General features: G+C 32.6%; 1 protein-coding gene across 2 annotated transcripts in view; it reads left to right on the top strand.

The window, feature by feature from the left end:
* The window catches only part of LOC145671321 (uncharacterized), a 503,933-nt gene that overhangs the window by 390,773 nt on the left and 93,579 nt on the right, over window positions 1-19,581 (top strand). For both annotated transcript variants that reach the window (XR_014128506.1, XM_081740319.1), the window contains exon 7: window positions 11,808-11,905. Coding sequence is in view for 1 of the 2 variants with exons in the window: in XM_081740319.1 (XP_081596445.1) it covers window positions 11,808-11,905 (98 nt within the window). In the remaining variant the exon portion in view is untranslated. The remainder of the gene's footprint in view (window positions 1-11,807; window positions 11,906-19,581) is intronic.

Raw genomic sequence — 19,581 nt, 5'->3', positions numbered from 1 at the left:
CTAAAGTCAATGAAACAGAAGAAATCCTAACTGGAGATTTGCCAAAATTAAAAAAAAATAAATAAATAAAATTTTGTACTGGTAAGTTAATAGAAGCCAAAACATCACAAGTCGCTACCAGTACGCAAGGATGCGAACCTTTAGGCGTCAACTAATTTCAAACGGTATATCTTTAAAAAGAAAAGAAGTGAAAATTGAGGGACATTATGACTTTCGACGCCCTGGTACGGTATTACGAGATTTTACTGTAACTAGTTTAATAGATTATTTAATCCTATCTACTCCGTCACCTCCAACCACGATAGTGAAATGGGTTTGTCGGGTGACTTGGAAAAAATTTTAGTTTCAGGGTAATGTCATTAATGCAAGGCAACCTCATGTATTTCAACGGCACCAATTCTTCAAACGCCTATTATGTTCCGTGATTGATTGGAAAATATCTCGAATTGTTTGTTATATGATGCTATCCACCCTGTCAGACTAGATTCTCAATGAATAGGTACTGTTACTATTGAACGCCAAACTACGAAGTGCGAATATAGTACGTTAACTACACAACTCATACATTCTCGTGCGAAGTTCTAGTGTAGGGATCAGTACTCGAAATATTCATTATTATACATAAACACTCAGTACTTTATCTTGTGGCAACAAATACATTACGCACATACATCCATGGATGTCCTATTATTTATTCACATTCAAAGGTATATATATCTTTTATTTATCTTCATAACACTATAACATAGATTCACTAGCGGACAACCTATACTTTAAGTATATCAAAGACTGTTCAAAGCAGTCATATAATATAAACACAACTTATACGCCACTACAGAAAATAATTGCGCACTGACCAATACACGACATCACACGAACCCAGAACTTCTTAAAACAAAAGCCGTACTATATTCCACTTCACAGCTTAAGAACTTTATCATCGATAACAATGGTAATTATAATTTCTACATTTTCATCAACATTATAAAACCTCCACGAAATATTAATTTGTGTTAATGCAACACCCCATTTCCCATCACTTAAATCAATAAGTTGTGCTAATTTAACTCGAAATGAAGCTGTAGTATCATTATGAAAAATTTACTACTTGCATTTGAAGGAAGAGCAACGTAAAAGTCGTGTGTAAAGTTTGAATTTATCTTGCAGAGTGCATTGAATATTATCTAATCCACGAATTAATACTTGACGGACATCCCAATCATTTTACATACATCTACCCATTTTTACGTTTTAATACTTTTTCAATTAGATAAGTTTTCTTTGTATTTATAAATTACCTTTGTAATTCTTGTGCATAAAATATTCCTTTAATTTCTTCACCATTGCAATCTTTTAATTTATAAGTGACACGATTTGATTTAATACATTTATCAACAATAAATATTTCTTGTGACCATTTAGGTAAATATCCTTTTTTCTAATTTATGCTGATACTAACACGAACATATGCAATCGGACTAAATTTACAATTTATATTCTTTTTATTCTTTCCATTTCCCTATAATGTTTTCTACACTTTATTCACATTGGAATCGTTTGCTTGTGCAGGTGCAATTTTATTACTTGAATGATATGATTGATTATAATTATTTACAATTTGATATAATACATTAATATATCAATAAGTATTCTTAATATATCAATAGGCAATTACTTTTTGCCATTTCAGGACCTTTCTGTTTCTAAGGGAACACAATATGCATAACGTGAAAAATACCAATACAACATAGTATATTGATAATTATTATTATATTTTGCAATAATTTGCATATCTGCTAAATCCATTTGTAATGCTTTGTTTGGTGCATTAAGATAATACTTTCTACGCTAAAAAACGTTACGAGCTGGTACATGTAATGTATAACTATCTTGAGAAGCTAACGTTTTCTTATGTTTCTTTTTAGACTGCTTTGTTTTACGACGTAATATCTGTATACTTGATAAAGAATGAGGATTTGAATAATCATAATACTACTGGAGGACTAGATAATTTTCTTACTTTACGACTACGTTGTCTTTTACTACTATTCACTTTTGATGTTGGTGTGCTAATAGGTGTACCAATAAATTCTTTAGGAATATTAAGATCCAATAAATTTTTAAATCCATAAAAACCTATAAGATTTCTGGAATTTTTTCTTGTACGAAGAACATTATTTACTAAATCTATAATATTTGAACCTACTATTGCTTTTCCTTGAGTACGTACTATAGCAGACATATCCCATTGAATTTTAGCAAAACTTGTCAACTGTTTTAATAATAGATCAGTTTTCCTACGAAGTGTTTTCTGTCCTGATTTTAAAATATCTGATACAAATGGTAAAATAGATGTATTGTTATCATGTTAGAAAGTTGATAATGATGTGGATTTTTCTTTTGTTCTTCTTCTTCCTGAATGACAGGTAATGTAATGGGTTTATGTGAAGATGAAGTATACCGTAAATAACGATGCAAATCTTCTTGATATAATTTTCACTGTTGTTGTACACTAAGATCATGACGTTTTAAAATGTTATTCATTTCTTCATCTAAACGTGACTGATGTGAATCTATGGATGTAAGATTGGATCGAATTTCATGTACAGCATTTTCCAGAACTAAAATCATATTACGTAATTCTGACATAGTTATCGACTAAAAATACTACTTCCTACTGCTTCAAGTAGTGGTCCAAAGATTAATGGTAGAAGCGCACCACCTTTTTGTACTAACAACTTCTTCTTTAATGCCGTACGGTGTTGAGATAAAGAACGTAAGATCTTTTTATGTCTACGTAAACGTTGCTTCTGACGAGAATTTAAAAGGTTGTTTCCTTTTATTGTGTTTTTAGCTACTTGAGAAATTGTTCTTATTAAATCCTCTGAAGCATTTTGTAAAATTTGTTTTCACTTTGTACCCTTGCATTTGCACAGAGCACGGATGGTGTTCTAGTGTTGCTTCACCTTTAACATCGTGACTCAGACTAAACAAACGTTTCTGTATGCATTTCTTTTATGTTAGAGTACAGATACATGATTTCATTGGAAAAAATATTTGTACGTATTCGCAATGCATCGTTTGTTTTCTGTGTTAGCTCAAATAATAAATAAATGTGAAGCTCACGTGTTACTTCGAACACATTCACGATTTCCTTATAATAACGGGGCATCATTTGCCTAGCTATATATTGTATTTCTAATTTATCACGAGGATTTTAAATACTATAATATAATGTGCATTTAAACTAATATCACACGTATGCTTTCCTTTTGGAAATAAATTTTGAATAATAAATATTACAGTTAACTTTTTATGATGTGCATACTTTGTAAATAAATTAGCAACATCACCATTGGTTTCTGATATTAAATCATCAAGTATTAATAATGAAGTTTCTTTAATTTCAAAATAACCCGTGTCAGGTATTTCCTCTACAAAACGTATTTGTGCACTTGCATCTAATTTTGGTATTACTGCCCCATAACACGCTACAATATTATTAAATTTCATACTAAACATTTGATCACGTTCATTAAGTATTCGATTTACAAAACACGTTTTTCCAGCTCTTGAAGGAACGGCGATTAAAATACTAGAGGGATGTTGAAACTAACATATTGTACTCAAATTAATGCTTACAATAGAGCATCACAGTAAATTGCTGTCTGGTCCTACAGACGTCAGTAGTTAGTACAGTCTAAGTCTAGCCCAAGAAGTATTAAATGCGGCTAGTATCACATAGGAAAACTCTAACGGCACGTTTTCAGTTTCAATGCTTCTGTAAGTGATAATTAAATTGTCATAATTAATAGGGACCAAACTGAATTTCCTACTGTGCCGTCGTAGCATACCTAAGAAACGTTACTTCATCAGTTACTACAACAACAAATCAGGACAGAAAACACTACGTAGGAAAACTGATCTATTATTAAAACAGTTGACAAGTTTTGCTAAAATTCAATGGGATATGTCTGCTATAGTACGTACTCAAGGAAAAGCAATAGTAGGTTCAAATATTATAGATTTAGTAAATAATGTTCTTCGTACAAGAAAAAATTCCAGAAATCTTATAGGTTTTTATGGATTTAAAAATTTATTGGATCTTAATATTCCTAAAGAATTTATTGGTACACCTATTAGCACACCAACATCAAAAGTGAATAGTAGTAAAAGACAACGTAGTCGTAAAGTAAGAAAATTATCTAGTCCTCCAGTAGTATTATGGTTATTCAAATCCTCATTCTTTATCAAGTATACAAATATTACGTCGTAAAACACAGTAGTCTAAAAAGAAACATAAGAAAACGATTGCTTCTCAAGATAGTTATACATTACATGTACCAGCTCGTAAAGTTTTTAAGCGTAGAAAGTATTATCTTAATGCACCAAAGGAAGCATTACAAATGGATTTAGCAGATATGCAAATTATTGCAAAATATAATAATAATTATCAATATATTACGTTGTATTGGTATTTTTCACGTTATGCATATTGTGTTCCCTTAAAAACAGAAAGGTCCTGAAATGGTAAAAAGTAATTGCCTATTGATATATTAAGAATACTTATTGATATACTAATGTCTTATATCAAATTGTAAATAATTAATCAATCATATCATTCAAATAATAAAATTGCACCTGCACAAGCAAACGATTCCAATGTGAATAAAGTGTAGAGAACATAGGGAAATGGAAAGAATAAAAAATAATATAAGTTGTAAATTTAGTCCGATTGCATATGTTCGTGTTAGTAAGTATCAGCATAAATTAGAAAAAAGGATATTTACTAAATGGTCACAAGAAATATTTATTGTTGATAAATGTATTAAATCAAATCGTGTCACTTATAAATTAAAAGATTGCAATGGTGAAGAAATTAAAGGAATATTTTATGCACAAGAATTACAAAGGTAATTATAAATTCAAAGAAAACTTATCTAATTGAAAAAGTATTAAAACGTAAAAATGGGTAGATGTATGTAAAATGGTTGGGATATCCGTCAAGTATTAATTCGTGGATTAGATAATATTCAATGCACTCTGCAAGATGAATTCAAACTTTACCCACGACTTTTACGTTCCTCTTCCTTCAAATGCAAGTAGTAAATTTTTCATAATGATACTACAGCTTCATTTCGAGTTAAATTAGCACAACTTATTGATTTAAGTGATGGGAAATGGGGTGTTGCATTAACACTAAATTATATTTCGTGGAGTTTTTATAATGGTGATGAAAATGAAGAAATTATAATTACCATTGTTATCGATAATAAAGTTTAACGTCATCATATTCAAATAACACCGGAATATTATTCTTCTATTGAATCTATCTTTCAGTTGATTTCTAAAAAGGTTCGTATGGTACAATATTTACAAAATAAAAATGAAATTGTTATAAAACATTCGTTAAAATTAAATCAATGTATGATTGGTATTACACTGGGATTACAAAATATTTTTGGATTTATTAATGAAAGTACACTTCATATTAAAGATGTTGTATACACAAAAGTTAGAAATATTGATTTGATATTAACATGCGGAAAATTTCCATGTAATTTAGATTATAATAATCCCACTACAATTAATGTATGCTTTGATAATGTAAAACAACAAAAAAGATAGGACGGGTAATTCGAAAATTTTGTATATATAATTTACAATACAGTCATGTAATATCTTTTGTGTTTCACACACCACGTTATGTTTGAAAAGAAATATTTTGATACGATAGAAGTAAACTTAAAAGAAGAACACGGATTAAAATTACGATTTCGTTTTGGGACTTCAAACTTGATACTTCTCTTTAAAGGAAAATGATTTCTGAAAGAATTTATGATAGTTTTTACATTAGTTTCAAACGGTAGTACATATGTATATCCTACAAATAGTCGAACACATTATTTATTATTAAAAATAATATACGATTGTCAGAATCCGATTGGTACGTAGGATTAAGTGAAATACATATTCCTTTAACATGTTATGTTACCGAAGGTTAAAATGTTATATGGTACAAATTTAAAAACGCAGGACCTATGAAAAGTAGTTGTTGTTGGATATTATCCAACCATTCATCATTTAATAAATGAATTAAACATACTATCAAGATTTCTAATATTATTTTTTTAAATATTGTACATGTTGAATGTGATGAACGTGTAGAATCTGTTACATTGTCACCTACATTAGCTTTACAATTAGGTTTTTCCGAAAAATCAGATATTGTTAAAGAACGTCGCGGATTCGAACACCCATACGTAGATATTGGATATCCACATCAAATTTTTATTTATGCAGATATTATACAATATCAATTTTTAGGTGATACAAAAGCGCCATTATTACGTATAGCAACAATCTCTGATATTTAATAGAGAAAAGTACAAAGCATTACCTTCGAAGATATTCATTATATGCCACTTGCAAAATTTTGTTTTAATACTATCGAAATACTATTAAAAGATCACATAAGGCGAAATTTGCCATTTCGTTCTGGCACACTGACCGTAACACTACATTTTAAACTCTCTCCTGCTAAATATAATAATAATAATAATAATAATAATAATAATAATAATAATAATAATAATAATAATAATAATAATAATAATAGAGATGAAATCTAGACGTGTTTCTTATCGCCGTGGGCGTGGAATACCATATTTTTCAGGACATGTATATCAAAAGAGACATGGTATAGATATTTTCTTTAAAGGGTTATTTCGTTTTGCTTTACCATTTTTAAACAAGGTGCGAAAACTGTAGAGCATCAGGCATTACAAACGGGTATACAAGTTGCGGTTGATGTATTGGAAAATCGTCCATTTAAAGAATTTATTCGCGCTCGTGTAAAACAAGCTGGTGATAGTTTAAAGACAAAAGCCATTAATAAAATTGCACAGTTTCTAACTGCTAGCAGTAAGATACGGTCACGCGAAAGGAAGGCTACTGCAATTTTTAAGTTTCTACCATCGACAAAACGTAAAAATATACACGATATATTTTCATAATGGCACTCCTAAATTCTGATAGTTCTGAATGTTGTACCAATGAATTTGATTCCCTTTCTATACCGGTGACACAAACAGCTATTGAAGCAACTGCAAATGCTAAATATCGTCCTATTTCTACATTAACCTAAGAAGGACCTGTTGAATTTGTTATTTCTGGAGAAAGAGGGGAATGTATTCATCCTGCATATCTATCTTTATGTATGTTCTAAAATTACAAAAGGTGATGGTACAAATTTAACTGAAGATGATATTGTTGCACCAGTAAATAATTCTCTACATTCATTATTTAGTCAAATTGACATTTCGTTAAAGATAAATTAACGTTAAACGATAGTTCTTCATCAGGAACTTATCCTTATCGTGCATGCATTGAGACAACTTTAAATTATTCTTATGATGCTTCTGAAACTTATTTAGTATATGCCATGTGGCATAAAGATACTGCAAAGGAATTTAATAAGTTGGATAATGCAAATGCTGGTTTTGAAAACGTGCTAATAAGGTGAAAAATAGCAAATCTTTTGAAATGTACGGACTTCTGCATACTGATATTGTAAGTTTAGATCATATGCTTCCTAATAAAGTAAGTTTACTTGTAAAATTACATCGCAGTAAAGATAACTTTTGCTTAACGTCTCCTGAAAACACAAATTATAAAGTTGTACTTGAGGAAGTAATTCTTCGTGTAAGACGCATTTATGTAGCTGCAGATTTAGCTATGCAATTAAATACGCGAATGGTTTTGTAAACGGCCAAGTTAACACTGACAAGCGTAAAGTTAAGATCTTATACTATATTTGTACAAGTAGTCTTACAACCTTGATAATCTCTTCTTGGGTAATGTTCCTAAAGGGCTGATTATACGTTTCATCCCCAAGAGAGACTTCAATGGGAAATCACATCTTAATCCCTATGAATTTTGAAACTTTAACGTTAACAATCTGCAATTTCAAGTCGGTTCAAAATCACTTCGTGCCAACCCCGTCAGCCCTGATTTTAATAATGATTTATACCTTCTAATTTAGTACACTTTGATTTCAGGTACTGGTATATATCAAAATTATTCACGTACTGTTACTCTTGATGAATATCCAAATGGATATGCTCTGTGTGCTTTTGTTCTGTCTCCAATAGGAGCTTTAGATGACAATACATGGAATGTAATACGTGATTGCCATGTAAATTTAAAAGTATCATTTTCAGAAACTAACTGAACCTGTTACATGTATTGTGTATGCACAATTTGATTCCTCAGTACAAGTAGACAAATATAGTAATATTTATATCGATAATACCTTCTAATTTATTCAGTTGAGTATGATGAGGGTAGTTGTACACTTCTCTCCTTTTCCCGATATGATGATGAATTTATTCTAAAGGAGCTAGCAATTGTAAATCTTGACGTTGTCTTTTCCAAAATTGGATATTTAATCTGCCATATCTTTTAAATAAGTTACCTGAGCCGATCATAACTACAAAGAATATCTAAGTGTGAATGTGTATGTCATTACCTGGCACGAAGGCGATGTAGAGTATTCCCATCTTAAGGAAATACTTCAAACATACTGTTCAATTACTACAAGTATTTTTACTTACAGAATAACTAGAAAGAGTTTTCTTCGAGAAATACTTCAAAGAAATGTTACAATTTTAGAAGAAATAGACTGTCCAAAGTATACTAACTTAAGTTTTCACGTTCAGAAGTGTGCGCATAATAAACATCGTTTCGTACAATATAGGTGTAGTGTTCATGAAGCGTTACTGTATAGTGAATATGTAAAAGTGTATGACTTTTAAATGTGAATAACAGCAATAATTACATACCTACTACAATTTAAAAAATAATCATGTATAATGACGAATTGTTAAAGTGTCACTAACTGATAATGTGACTGGTGCATGTGTTACTGGGATTTACCCTATTGATAGACTTCCTGTAATGGTAGAACCAGCTGCTGCTATTGTGATTAATCTCGATGCATCTCATTCAAGTGAATCACTTTGAGTTGCAGCGTACATCAATGAGAAAAACAAGGATATTACTTTCATAGTCTTCCCATAGACATTCTCAAGAAAATAAAAAGCTTTTTGTCAAAAATACTAAACTATATTTTACAAATAATCAACCATATCAGGACGATGTTTCTGTGTTGTGCGGATATTTTTTTATTCTTTTTGCATCATATTATTCGTAGTCAATTATTTGAAAAGTGTTTAAAATGTTTAACAAGAAACATTTTAAAAAGAATGATGATATCGTTTATAAACATGTAAACAACATTTTAAAAATTAAACAAATATTTTTATATTCATTATTTATATATTTACAATTTTTATTTTTATAATATATACCATTTTTATTATATGTACATTTTTAATTACAGTTTTTAATATTACAATATTTCTTAAAAAAATTATATTCGTGCATTTCATTTAGAATTCCTAAGAAAAAAACTACAATCTTGATAATGCATTAATTAATGCTGTTGATATTTCATATTTCCACCAATAATTCAACTGTTGGGTATTACGATATGCACATCCTATTTTTTTTAGAATATTTGTGTGAAAAGAACAATATTATTTAAATGTGTTTCCACACAATTCATGTAATGAAGGACTGTTTTGTTTCTAAATTAGTAACATTATCTAATGCAAATATTCTCTAATACAAAGAGATTTCTCTAAACCTTTACAATAAAATGTTGAATTCTTTGCACATAATTGATATAAAAGGTTCCGTATGAATGATACAGTATATCCAGTGTTGCTATCCCACTTTAACCATGTAAATTTAATGTTAACCAATCAATTTACTTTTGGCAACCTAATGACAATAAATTGTAGTCTATTGGCGATTTTATCAAGCAATGGAAATATACTGTATCATCGCATGCGGTTAGACAAATCTCACGAATAATAAATTCGTTATCAGACAGTTTAAAACCTTGAATATCAATAATAAATTGATTTACGCATGTAGAAATTTCATTTGTGCGCTGAATGAAGACAGGTATAATTTGTCCAACAAGTTCTGTATTTTTAAAAGATCACAAGTTGAAGAATGCACAATACCATTGTAACAGTGTTATGAAATACAGTGAGATTTCATAAGCTATTCTTTTTTCTTAAAAATGTTAAGTTTATTAGTACAGGAAAGCCGTACCAGAAAGAAAAATCGGAGATTACACGTATTAAATAAAAAGACTTCGAAATATGTTGACATGCAGTTTTGTTCTGTTTTAACCTAAGAGTCTCTGGGAAACAGTTAGCCTCCCATTTCCTTTCGCACGACCTTGGAAAACAGTAATTTGTTTGTTCCATTAGTTTATTTTCGTTATAAGGAATTGAGACAAAAATACAGATGACAGATTGAGAGAATGAGTTACATACTACTATATTCTTCTATTTTCAAATGTAGAAGTTTATTTTTCGTTCTGTTTGAAGCGTCACATTAGTTCGCGGAAATAGTCAACAACTAACACTAAACGTTCAAATCTTGTTTTCAACGTCAGGACACCGCACTTCTTTCGCTCCGTTGCCCCTGCTTACACTTCTGTACTTCGCAGAGAAGCCAATTACTCTTGCTGCGCTGTTCTGAACGTGGTGTGATGATATAATATATATACACAAGGAGAAACGCAAGGGGAGAGTTATTTAAAATTTAAAGAAAACTGTTAACTGCTGTGTTACAGAAAAGAATAAAAGAAAGGAACGAAAAATAATTCTCTAAATATTTTTAAATATATTTAAAAATAATTAGCAACACACAATATTAGGCAGTTCATGTGCTCTTGTGAACTGCATAAGGCAACTCGATTATAATATACAAATCGATGTTACCTAAAAGTAAAATTTTTACATAGCTTTTACCAAAGAAACTATATCATACGCTTTGGAAATTTTAAATGGTAACGTAGATTATCTTAGTATGTACCTAACATAATATTTGTACAGCTTCATTGTATTCCTATTTAAGTAGTTACATATTTTACAATTTTCGTGTATGTTATTCAAGCAGATTGTATCTATTTCCTTAAGAATTAGTTTTTCACTTGTATCTTTATTGAGCTCTTCTGAAATACCCATTCTTCCCATGGGGTAAATGAAATATCGAACAACAAAAGAAAAAATGTATCGGTCTTTTTCTAGTACTTTTACATATCCAGTAAACGCCTCCTTCGAGCCCTATTTCGAATTTTTAAAAAAACGCCTCTCGCTCCCAGCAGATGTGGGATGTATTTGGAAGTCAACGCCTGTGGGAATATCACCATTCATCTCAGGAACCGCTAAAACTATAGATTTGACACTAATATCGGTCATTTACTTTTACATGTTTCGGTATCCTCCCCCGGTGGCTTCTGTCCCGTAGCCGAATAGGTTGAATTTTAAACTTATTGCGATCAGAGTTTCACCATTGATATCAGCGACCGCGGAAACTATTAATAGGACACTAATATCGGTCATTTTCTACTACTTTTACATATCCCGGCAAACACCCTCCTAAGACCCCCTGGTTCGAATTTTGAAATAAAAAACGCTTCGTTTTGGTCTGGGGCCCAGACCAAGGTACACGTGAGCAAAATTTGATAACTTTCGATCCTCTCATCTGGTCCCCAGGCCACGCACAGATACACAGACAGACAGACACACACATACACAAACAAACTTTTTATTTTATTTACTTGTATATACCTAGGTATATTGTTACAGTGGGCTTTTGGCTGTTTTAACAATAAAAGTTCAACAATATTAAATTAAATTAAATGATCCACATTATTATTTCAGATCCTGACTCTGTGGTAGAACAACTGTCTGATCCCTTGGATCATTTCCCTGCCGAGTGCTTTCATAATGTTGCTCCAGATGACGAAGGTCATTCTGATGTAAGTATTTGGTTTCTTCACATAGTATATATAACGCATAATATGTTAATTTGTAATTTATATCCACACATAGCTCATGTAATAATAACCTTTTTAGGCTAGGGGTCCCGGGTTCGATCCCAGCCCTCGCCAAGTGAACTTTGTGGTGGACAAACACCGTGTGCGTGGGTTTTCTCGGGGTTCTCCCGTTTCCTCCCACTTTCTTCATTCCACCATTTCATTCATTACTCATCATCACCGTCTCCTTTAGCCTAACCGGCATAACCGGGGGACGTAAAACTCAAAGATTTCATTTCATTTCAATAACCTTTTTAGCATGGGGGCAATTATAATGCAATTTCATACGAACTTAACCATTTAACTTTAGGTAGAGCAATAATTTGTTAAGATGGGTAGTTTTGATTATATAAATAAAACTAGAGATATCAAACTAGGTAATTACCCGAAACTGGTGATGTGGCCTTATGACAAAAAATAATAATGTCTATCATAATTTAGTTAAGAATTAGACCTTGATGTGAAAGAAATTGGTGATAAAATCGACTAATAGAAGTGTGTTATCGATTCATAACCAGCATGTACTCATCAAGATAGAAACGGAGATTTTAAGAGGTCGAAACTTCTTCTGTGATGGTCACTTTAAAACTCCTTCGAGTTCACTACTCATTTGTCCACCTACCTTTTGTTCCTAGCTTTTGGTAGCGTCATTTCTTCCGCTTACAATTACATTTTCAAGAATTTCCTCATGACTCGAAGTAGGAAGTGTTTGTTATTGAGTTGACACATTGCTGCATAACATAAGTTATATTTTCTATTAAAAGAATGTTTTTATCCAGAAATAGTTTGAGTTGCTACGAGACTTCCTTAATTTCTCCAAGCATGTGAACGACCTAACAGCACCAAATAGTGGGAATTGAGTTTTTATTTCTATTTAAAATATGAAAATTTACAAAATTTTAATATCAAGGTTAATAAAATATAATTTACCCTTTACCAATTAACTTCAGTCATATTACATTCCTCCCCGCTTGGATATTCGGCATTTCCGATGCCGATATAAGAAATCTGAGCAACACCAAAATATAAAATAAGTTGAATATATATATATATATATATATATATATATATATATATATATATATATATATATATATATATATATATATATATATATATATATATATATATATATATATATATATATATATATAATATTTCATTAAAATAAAATCAGTTTGTAGCAAGTTGCAATGAATGAGTGATTAAACACGGCTTAGTCCAAAATAATCATATCAAAATAAAAATGAAGTCGTTCCGACTGCGTTTGCATATTACAAGGTCAGTATTACGGTCACAAGAATAAACATACGTCCTTGCAATGTCACAGTTAAAGAAAATCTCCACACAGCAAAACATAAGTATAGGTCGTTTTACATTGTTCGTTTTACATCTGCTAAGTCTGCTTACCGTAACTAAAAAGCATACTTTGAAAACCTAAGAAAGGAGGAAGCTCAAAAAGAAATAAAGAAGAAACAAAAGAACAAACAGAGAGGTGATGGAGAAATTGACAAAGGGAAAAAGGGGCATGATGAGATTTTAGTCGCTTTTTTGTGTGCTTTTGGCCATTTTTGGTCACTTTTCCACTATTTACAAGAGAGCAGACCACTATGTGCCCTGGGATTATTAAAATTAGGATATATTAAAGAAGACAAAAGAGAAAGATACAACATATTTGTAAATTGAAAAACTGGATTTTTAGAAAACAACTAAATCAATGAATAATTTTCTTATGAAAGGTATTCAGAGCCAATAACGTAGCCAGGAAGGGGCAGGAGCGGAGATTAAGAGATCAAATAATATTACAACAATTAACGTTAACAACAGGGTTAGAATATTAAATGAAATGAAATTGGAACTATGTACAGTATTAATTACTAAACGAATGTGATTTCAGCGTGGGACGAGGGAATTTTTTCCCAATTACTATTTTTTTTGTAAAAAAAAAATCACCCACTAAAACTTGCTGGGGTGAATCAATGGAAATAATTGCAGAATTTTGAGAAATAAATAGACTACAATAATTCGTATGTAATCAATTCACATGTAATTACTAGGTAAAATAGTAGAGGTTAATTCCTAATACAATGAAACCTCTCTTAACGGGCATCTCTCAATACTGAACATCTTCGTAAGAGAACAAACATTCTTATTTTTCCATGCCATAAATATGTGTGATGTGGTGTTATAAGAGAGAACCGTTCCTTTTAGGGACACCTCTCATTTACGGACAAATAATCGGTTCCACCGATGTCCGTTTTGAGAGGTTTCACTGTATTACTTAGTTTAATAATAATACTAAATGCTCAAATGTGTGAACTTACTTTATTGAACCTATCAATTAATAATAATAATAATAATAATAATATTGCAATAGTTGCGTAACAAAATATAGTGTTTTCTTGTTTGAGTTTGTTTAAAAATTATATCGCTATTCTGAAAGCACACACCCCATTTATTTTAACACCCCTAAGTAAAAATTTCTGGCGTACTTACTGGTTTCATCGTACGGAACCTGTTTTACAACTTCTCATTTTTACACTTGGTTGGCAACACTGACAATCCGGAGTCCTTGGGAGAGGAATATGTCCATAATATATTTTCTCTAGTGAAGAATGATGCTTATTCCACGTTTCATGAATATATATCCGGTCTTACACAAATCATCTGTCACGTTGTATTTACAATTCGTTGGCAACACTGACCAAATGGTTACGTCGGGGTGCAAAGTGATATTACAAAATCTCTCCCGAGTCACGTTCTAGCAACGAGCCAAAAAGAAACACGATGGGTTCAGACGATTTCGTGTAATGTGTCGTAACATTCATTTTTACTTTTGTCGAATATGCCATACATAGGTTCACAAACACTAACAAACTGGCCTCTTATAGTAGTGCTCTCAAACGGGTCGGGTCGAGCCAACTCAGATCGGGTTGTCTGGTCGGGTCAGCTCGGGTCGGGTTGTCGGGTCAGGCTACTCGGGTTGGGTTGTCGGCTCGGATCAGTCGGTTCATCTCGGGTCGGGTTGTCGGGTCGGGTCAATCGAGTCAGCTCGGGTCGGGTCAGTCGGGTCAGCTCTGGTCGGGTTGTCGCGTCGGTCACTCGGGTCAGTTCACTTTGGTCAACTGAGTTTAGGTTGAGCTTAAACGGCTGAAGTCGAAAGCTGCTGTTTTTCACTAGCTGCCTAATTAAAAATAACAATTTTCAATTGATTTTATAGAAACCATAAATCTATTTTGAACACTTGCAGCTAGTGTTTTTATGGTAAATGCTTATTTTTGTACTTGTGTGTACTTTAATTTTTAAATTTGGAAGATTGATTTTACCAATCGACTGTAATATTAATATCTACTCCAATATGGAGTCTGGATTTAGAACAAAACTAGAAGTTATTTAAGCAAGGTCAAAAGAAAGATTGGATATGACAGACCAAGCCCAAGCGTTACCGCGCTGGCTCAGTGGTAGAGAATTCACCTCTGGTGCGTGGTGTCCATGGTTCGATCCCAGCTTGCGCTAAGTGGGACTTGTGGTGGAGAAACGCCGTGTAGTGGGTTTTCTCGGGATTTTCCTGTTTCATCCCACTTTCTTCATTCCACCATTTCATTCATTTCTAATGGTCACCATCTCCCTTAGCCTCTGTGCAGAATCGAGGGTCCTTAAACTGAATATTTCATTTCATTTAACCAAGCCCAAGAACATCAGTACGAGACCAAGATAAAGATTTGATATGCAAGACGAAGTGCATAGTAATCTTGCTCTTGGCCTTGTTTTGGTGATCACCAAGTAGCGATGAACATATTTTCTTGCTTTCTGTATAGTATGAAAGACTATAATCAAAATCATAATTGGTCTTCATTTGTACCGATGAGGCTAGCATTCTTGGCTCTTCTATAGCATGAAAGACCACCAAAACTACGGAATGCAGGACCAAGACGACTGTGCAAGACAAAGAATAAGACGCAGTATTGATGACCAAGACGCAGGGTGCGAATTGTTTGAATTTCATTTGTTGGGCTAAAAGTGATGAAATAAAATTAGTACTTTATAATTAATTATCATACTGTATTTTTAAATTTTAAATTACAAAATTCATATTATGTATTGTAAAGTAAAAAAATAAAACAATATATTATTTTTATAATATTAGTGCTATCAGTTTTCTATCTATGTATGAAATTATAAATTTAATCGAGATTCTTTATCACCACTCAACAAATGAGTCTGCCATTTTTACTTCACAACAAAAGAAATAAACTCCTCAAGAAAATAAATCGTCCGCTCGCTGTCGTCTGGGTAACAGGTTCTAAATAGGATTGAGTTAAAATGAAAATTCAAGGAATTTATGGTGGATAAATAGTTTATTATAACTAAAATTCCTCTAATTTACGTAAGGTGAGTGCTAGTAATTTTTAGATTCAAAGGGCCTTACTTTGCCCTTCTAAAAGAACTCAGCTTCGCTAAGAACGCAACGAAAGAGTTCAAGGAGCACAGACTCTAATTTCAATATTTCTAAACTTAAACAATAAAACATTTCTAAGATTTCTTTGGGAACTACGGTACTATGGAAACTAGTACTCTCTCTACTTTCGGTCCATATTCTTTTTTTCAAAGACTGTTAAACTTCATTATAGTAACAGTCTGGCCTACACCTGGTTTGGACTCTCAATGCGCAGAGAAATCCAGATAGGAAACTAACTAAAATCTTAAATGATTAGTAAACTTAGGGAATTAGGAGTAGCAGCCATCACTCATGGCCCAGCTATTATTACGTCTATCATTAAAGACTCTAGGTTAGAAAGGTAAACCGCACACTCTAATACTTTCGTACATGAAAGTCGCAGTGTGAAAATAGAAACACCAGCCAGGCTTAACTACCGCCTGACTGCACGGGGACAGAACTCAAATCGCAACCTGGATTTAAATTTCATGGGAAAAACCTCCAGCACCTGGAGATTTCAAAAACCTAAGTGTCCTGGGTTCACTCTCTCCCTGGAGATTTCAAAAACCTAAGTGTCCTGGGTTCACTCTCTCCCTAGGATCACCCCAAGAGCAAATTACTTTTCACTCTTTCTAACCATTAAACTACAGCTCACTTAAGCCATTATTCTGACGTAGAGCTCAAACAATCCTACTAAATTATTTAATTCCTACTCCTATCTCGGGAATTCACCTAAGTTACGGCCAGAGACCACTTTCTCTAGCGGGACTGGAAGCCAAGGACTAACATATCCACTGGACATCCAGTAACTAAACTAAAAAGCAACTCCCAGAAAAAAGCTTACTTGCTAATTTCCTTCGGACTGAACAGCCACCAGTATAGCCCTCTACTCTACAGGCCTCCCTAGCTGAAACAGCGAAAGCCATTTAAAAATATCCGCCTTTTTATATGTTTTGCCGGGGACAGAAAAAATGAAGAAAAAAATTTAACTTAGCAACGGTTCAAAAAACCTCTACAGCAATGGAAAATTACTGGAAAAGCAAGAAATTTTTTCACGATTACTATACTTTCTTGTCTCCTTTCGTCACTTGTGGTAATAAATAAACAACAAGAAGTAGAATCAACTTACCTTGGTATGTTCAAAGTAGGAATCTTCTTTATTGACATACTGCTTTGCACGATCCAGTAAGTTGTTAAATGGCTTCTGGACGTCCTGGATTGTAATGCTATCGAAGATCCTCTTCACTGTTTTCCCGATGGTGGAAATAGTGAAGAAAACAATCCTTCAGTACTACTTCTAATTTGAAGAAGAGAAATTTATCTGAAGTATACAGGTCTAGCAAGTATGGAGGAGTGGTAACACTCAAACACTTTTTTAGACTACAAACTCACAAATAATCACTCCAAGATGTGCAGGAGCATTGTGTGCTTGGGAATTAAACTTCCATTCTTTAAATCCACCTTTATTATTTGGCAAAAGTCTCCTTCATTTATCCCCACAAGGTCTGATATTAAACCGAGACTTATATTTTAGTCATTCAAAAGGACATCCAAATTTTGCCAATCATTTCAATTGTTCTGACCGACCAGGTTGGCCCTGGGCGTTTGTCTCCTTCCATAGACTCTCTCCCACCACTGAACTTAACGGGCCTCATGCAGAGTCGTTCTGACGCGTGATTAGTCACATACTAAAGAGTTTGATTAACATATGTTTCCTGCAGTAGTCAGACCTTTAGTATGACGTTAAATCATACGTCAATATGGCTCTGCATAAGGCGGTACATGTCATTCAAAAACACGGTATGATAATGATACTCATAAATCTTCTCCAACATCTCAAATGTTTCCGTTGGAGTTTTTCTAAGCGCTCACAAAACTTGATTGCCACTATTGTTGCATTCGTGAAACGGTGATGAGGTATCACAACACCAGTCAATACTTAGTCACTTGATATATTACATAACGAACGCCCGAGCTGAAAATTTCTACAAGTGTTCCCAAGATCACATGCAAATTAACACTTTAAACAATTTTCGAACTTCCCACCATAAATAAAAATAGTCTCATTTATTAATTGCCGCACTGTGAATTTTAGTGTTACTTTTATTGATGGGTTTTTGATTAATTGGTTTGTTTGACTAGTGTTGCGTTGATTTCTTGCCATTAAAAACACTGAACGTGAAATGTTTTCTTTCCATTAAAACATATGTGTTTGAACGTGAAGTGTTCTTCATTTGTTAATAGCTGGAAAATGGCCACGTTACGGACACAGATCTGTCAGTCTTATTGTAGCTTGAGATGGAATGTTAGCACTAAATTTTTAACAGGTTCTAACATGCGTGTGGGAAACACTTATAGGAATTCTTGAGAATACAATGAAAGGTTATATGGTTAGAAAGTAGGACGGGCTGATCTGGACATTATGCGAAGTAATATAGAAGACATCAAGGCTTGACATCATACAACAGTTGTATGATTATCTTTATTTATAAATTTAGGAATATTACAATTTCACCACATAATACGTATTCACAGTTAATGTGAGACGAGTAGAGTATAAAAATTGTGTGCGTATCAGCAAAGCGTTCTACTATGTTAAAGTCGGTAGCCAGAAGGATAGGACCAAAATTATCTTGTACAATGTGTACAGTTTCAACATTATAAAAGTCGGCTCAGAACGTATGTTTATTGTTCCTAAATATCCATAGACAATTGTGATATTAAAGCTGTTGCAAAGTATATTTATAGTGTCAAAGAAAGCAGGTTAAAGGGAAGCCTAATAATATTCGTAACAGTAATATCTTTGTCTACTGATATAAGGTGTATGACTGTAATATTTACGTACATTCACAACTATATTGTACTACCGCGAACAAAAGTGCATTCACTTTCAATTTTTCACATCCTTCAACGTTACAGAAGCAACATTGCTGTGAGGATTGGTTAGCTGCGAACTAAGTAAAGCATTCTACAAGTGCTCTAGTTTGTTCAAGAGATGTCAGTGTAGCAAACTGATAAAAATAGAATAAAATCTAAGCCTCTGCAGCAAATAAAAATCGGGAAAAGGACATTGTTTAGTATCTATATAGCTATTGATATCATAGGAGAGTTACGAAGTAATCTTATTTAACCTTAGATATACCAAGGAAAAATCAATGTTCAAACTTTCATTTTGGTACAC

This window comes from Thermobia domestica, chromosome 15, assembly GCF_964235325.1.
Source record: "Thermobia domestica chromosome 15, izTheDome1.hap1.1, whole genome shotgun sequence".
Lineage (NCBI taxonomy): Eukaryota > Metazoa > Arthropoda > Insecta > Zygentoma > Lepismatidae > Thermobia > Thermobia domestica.
Note: the sequence above shows the minus strand (reverse complement) of the source record. Positions and strands in the feature narration are given on the sequence as shown.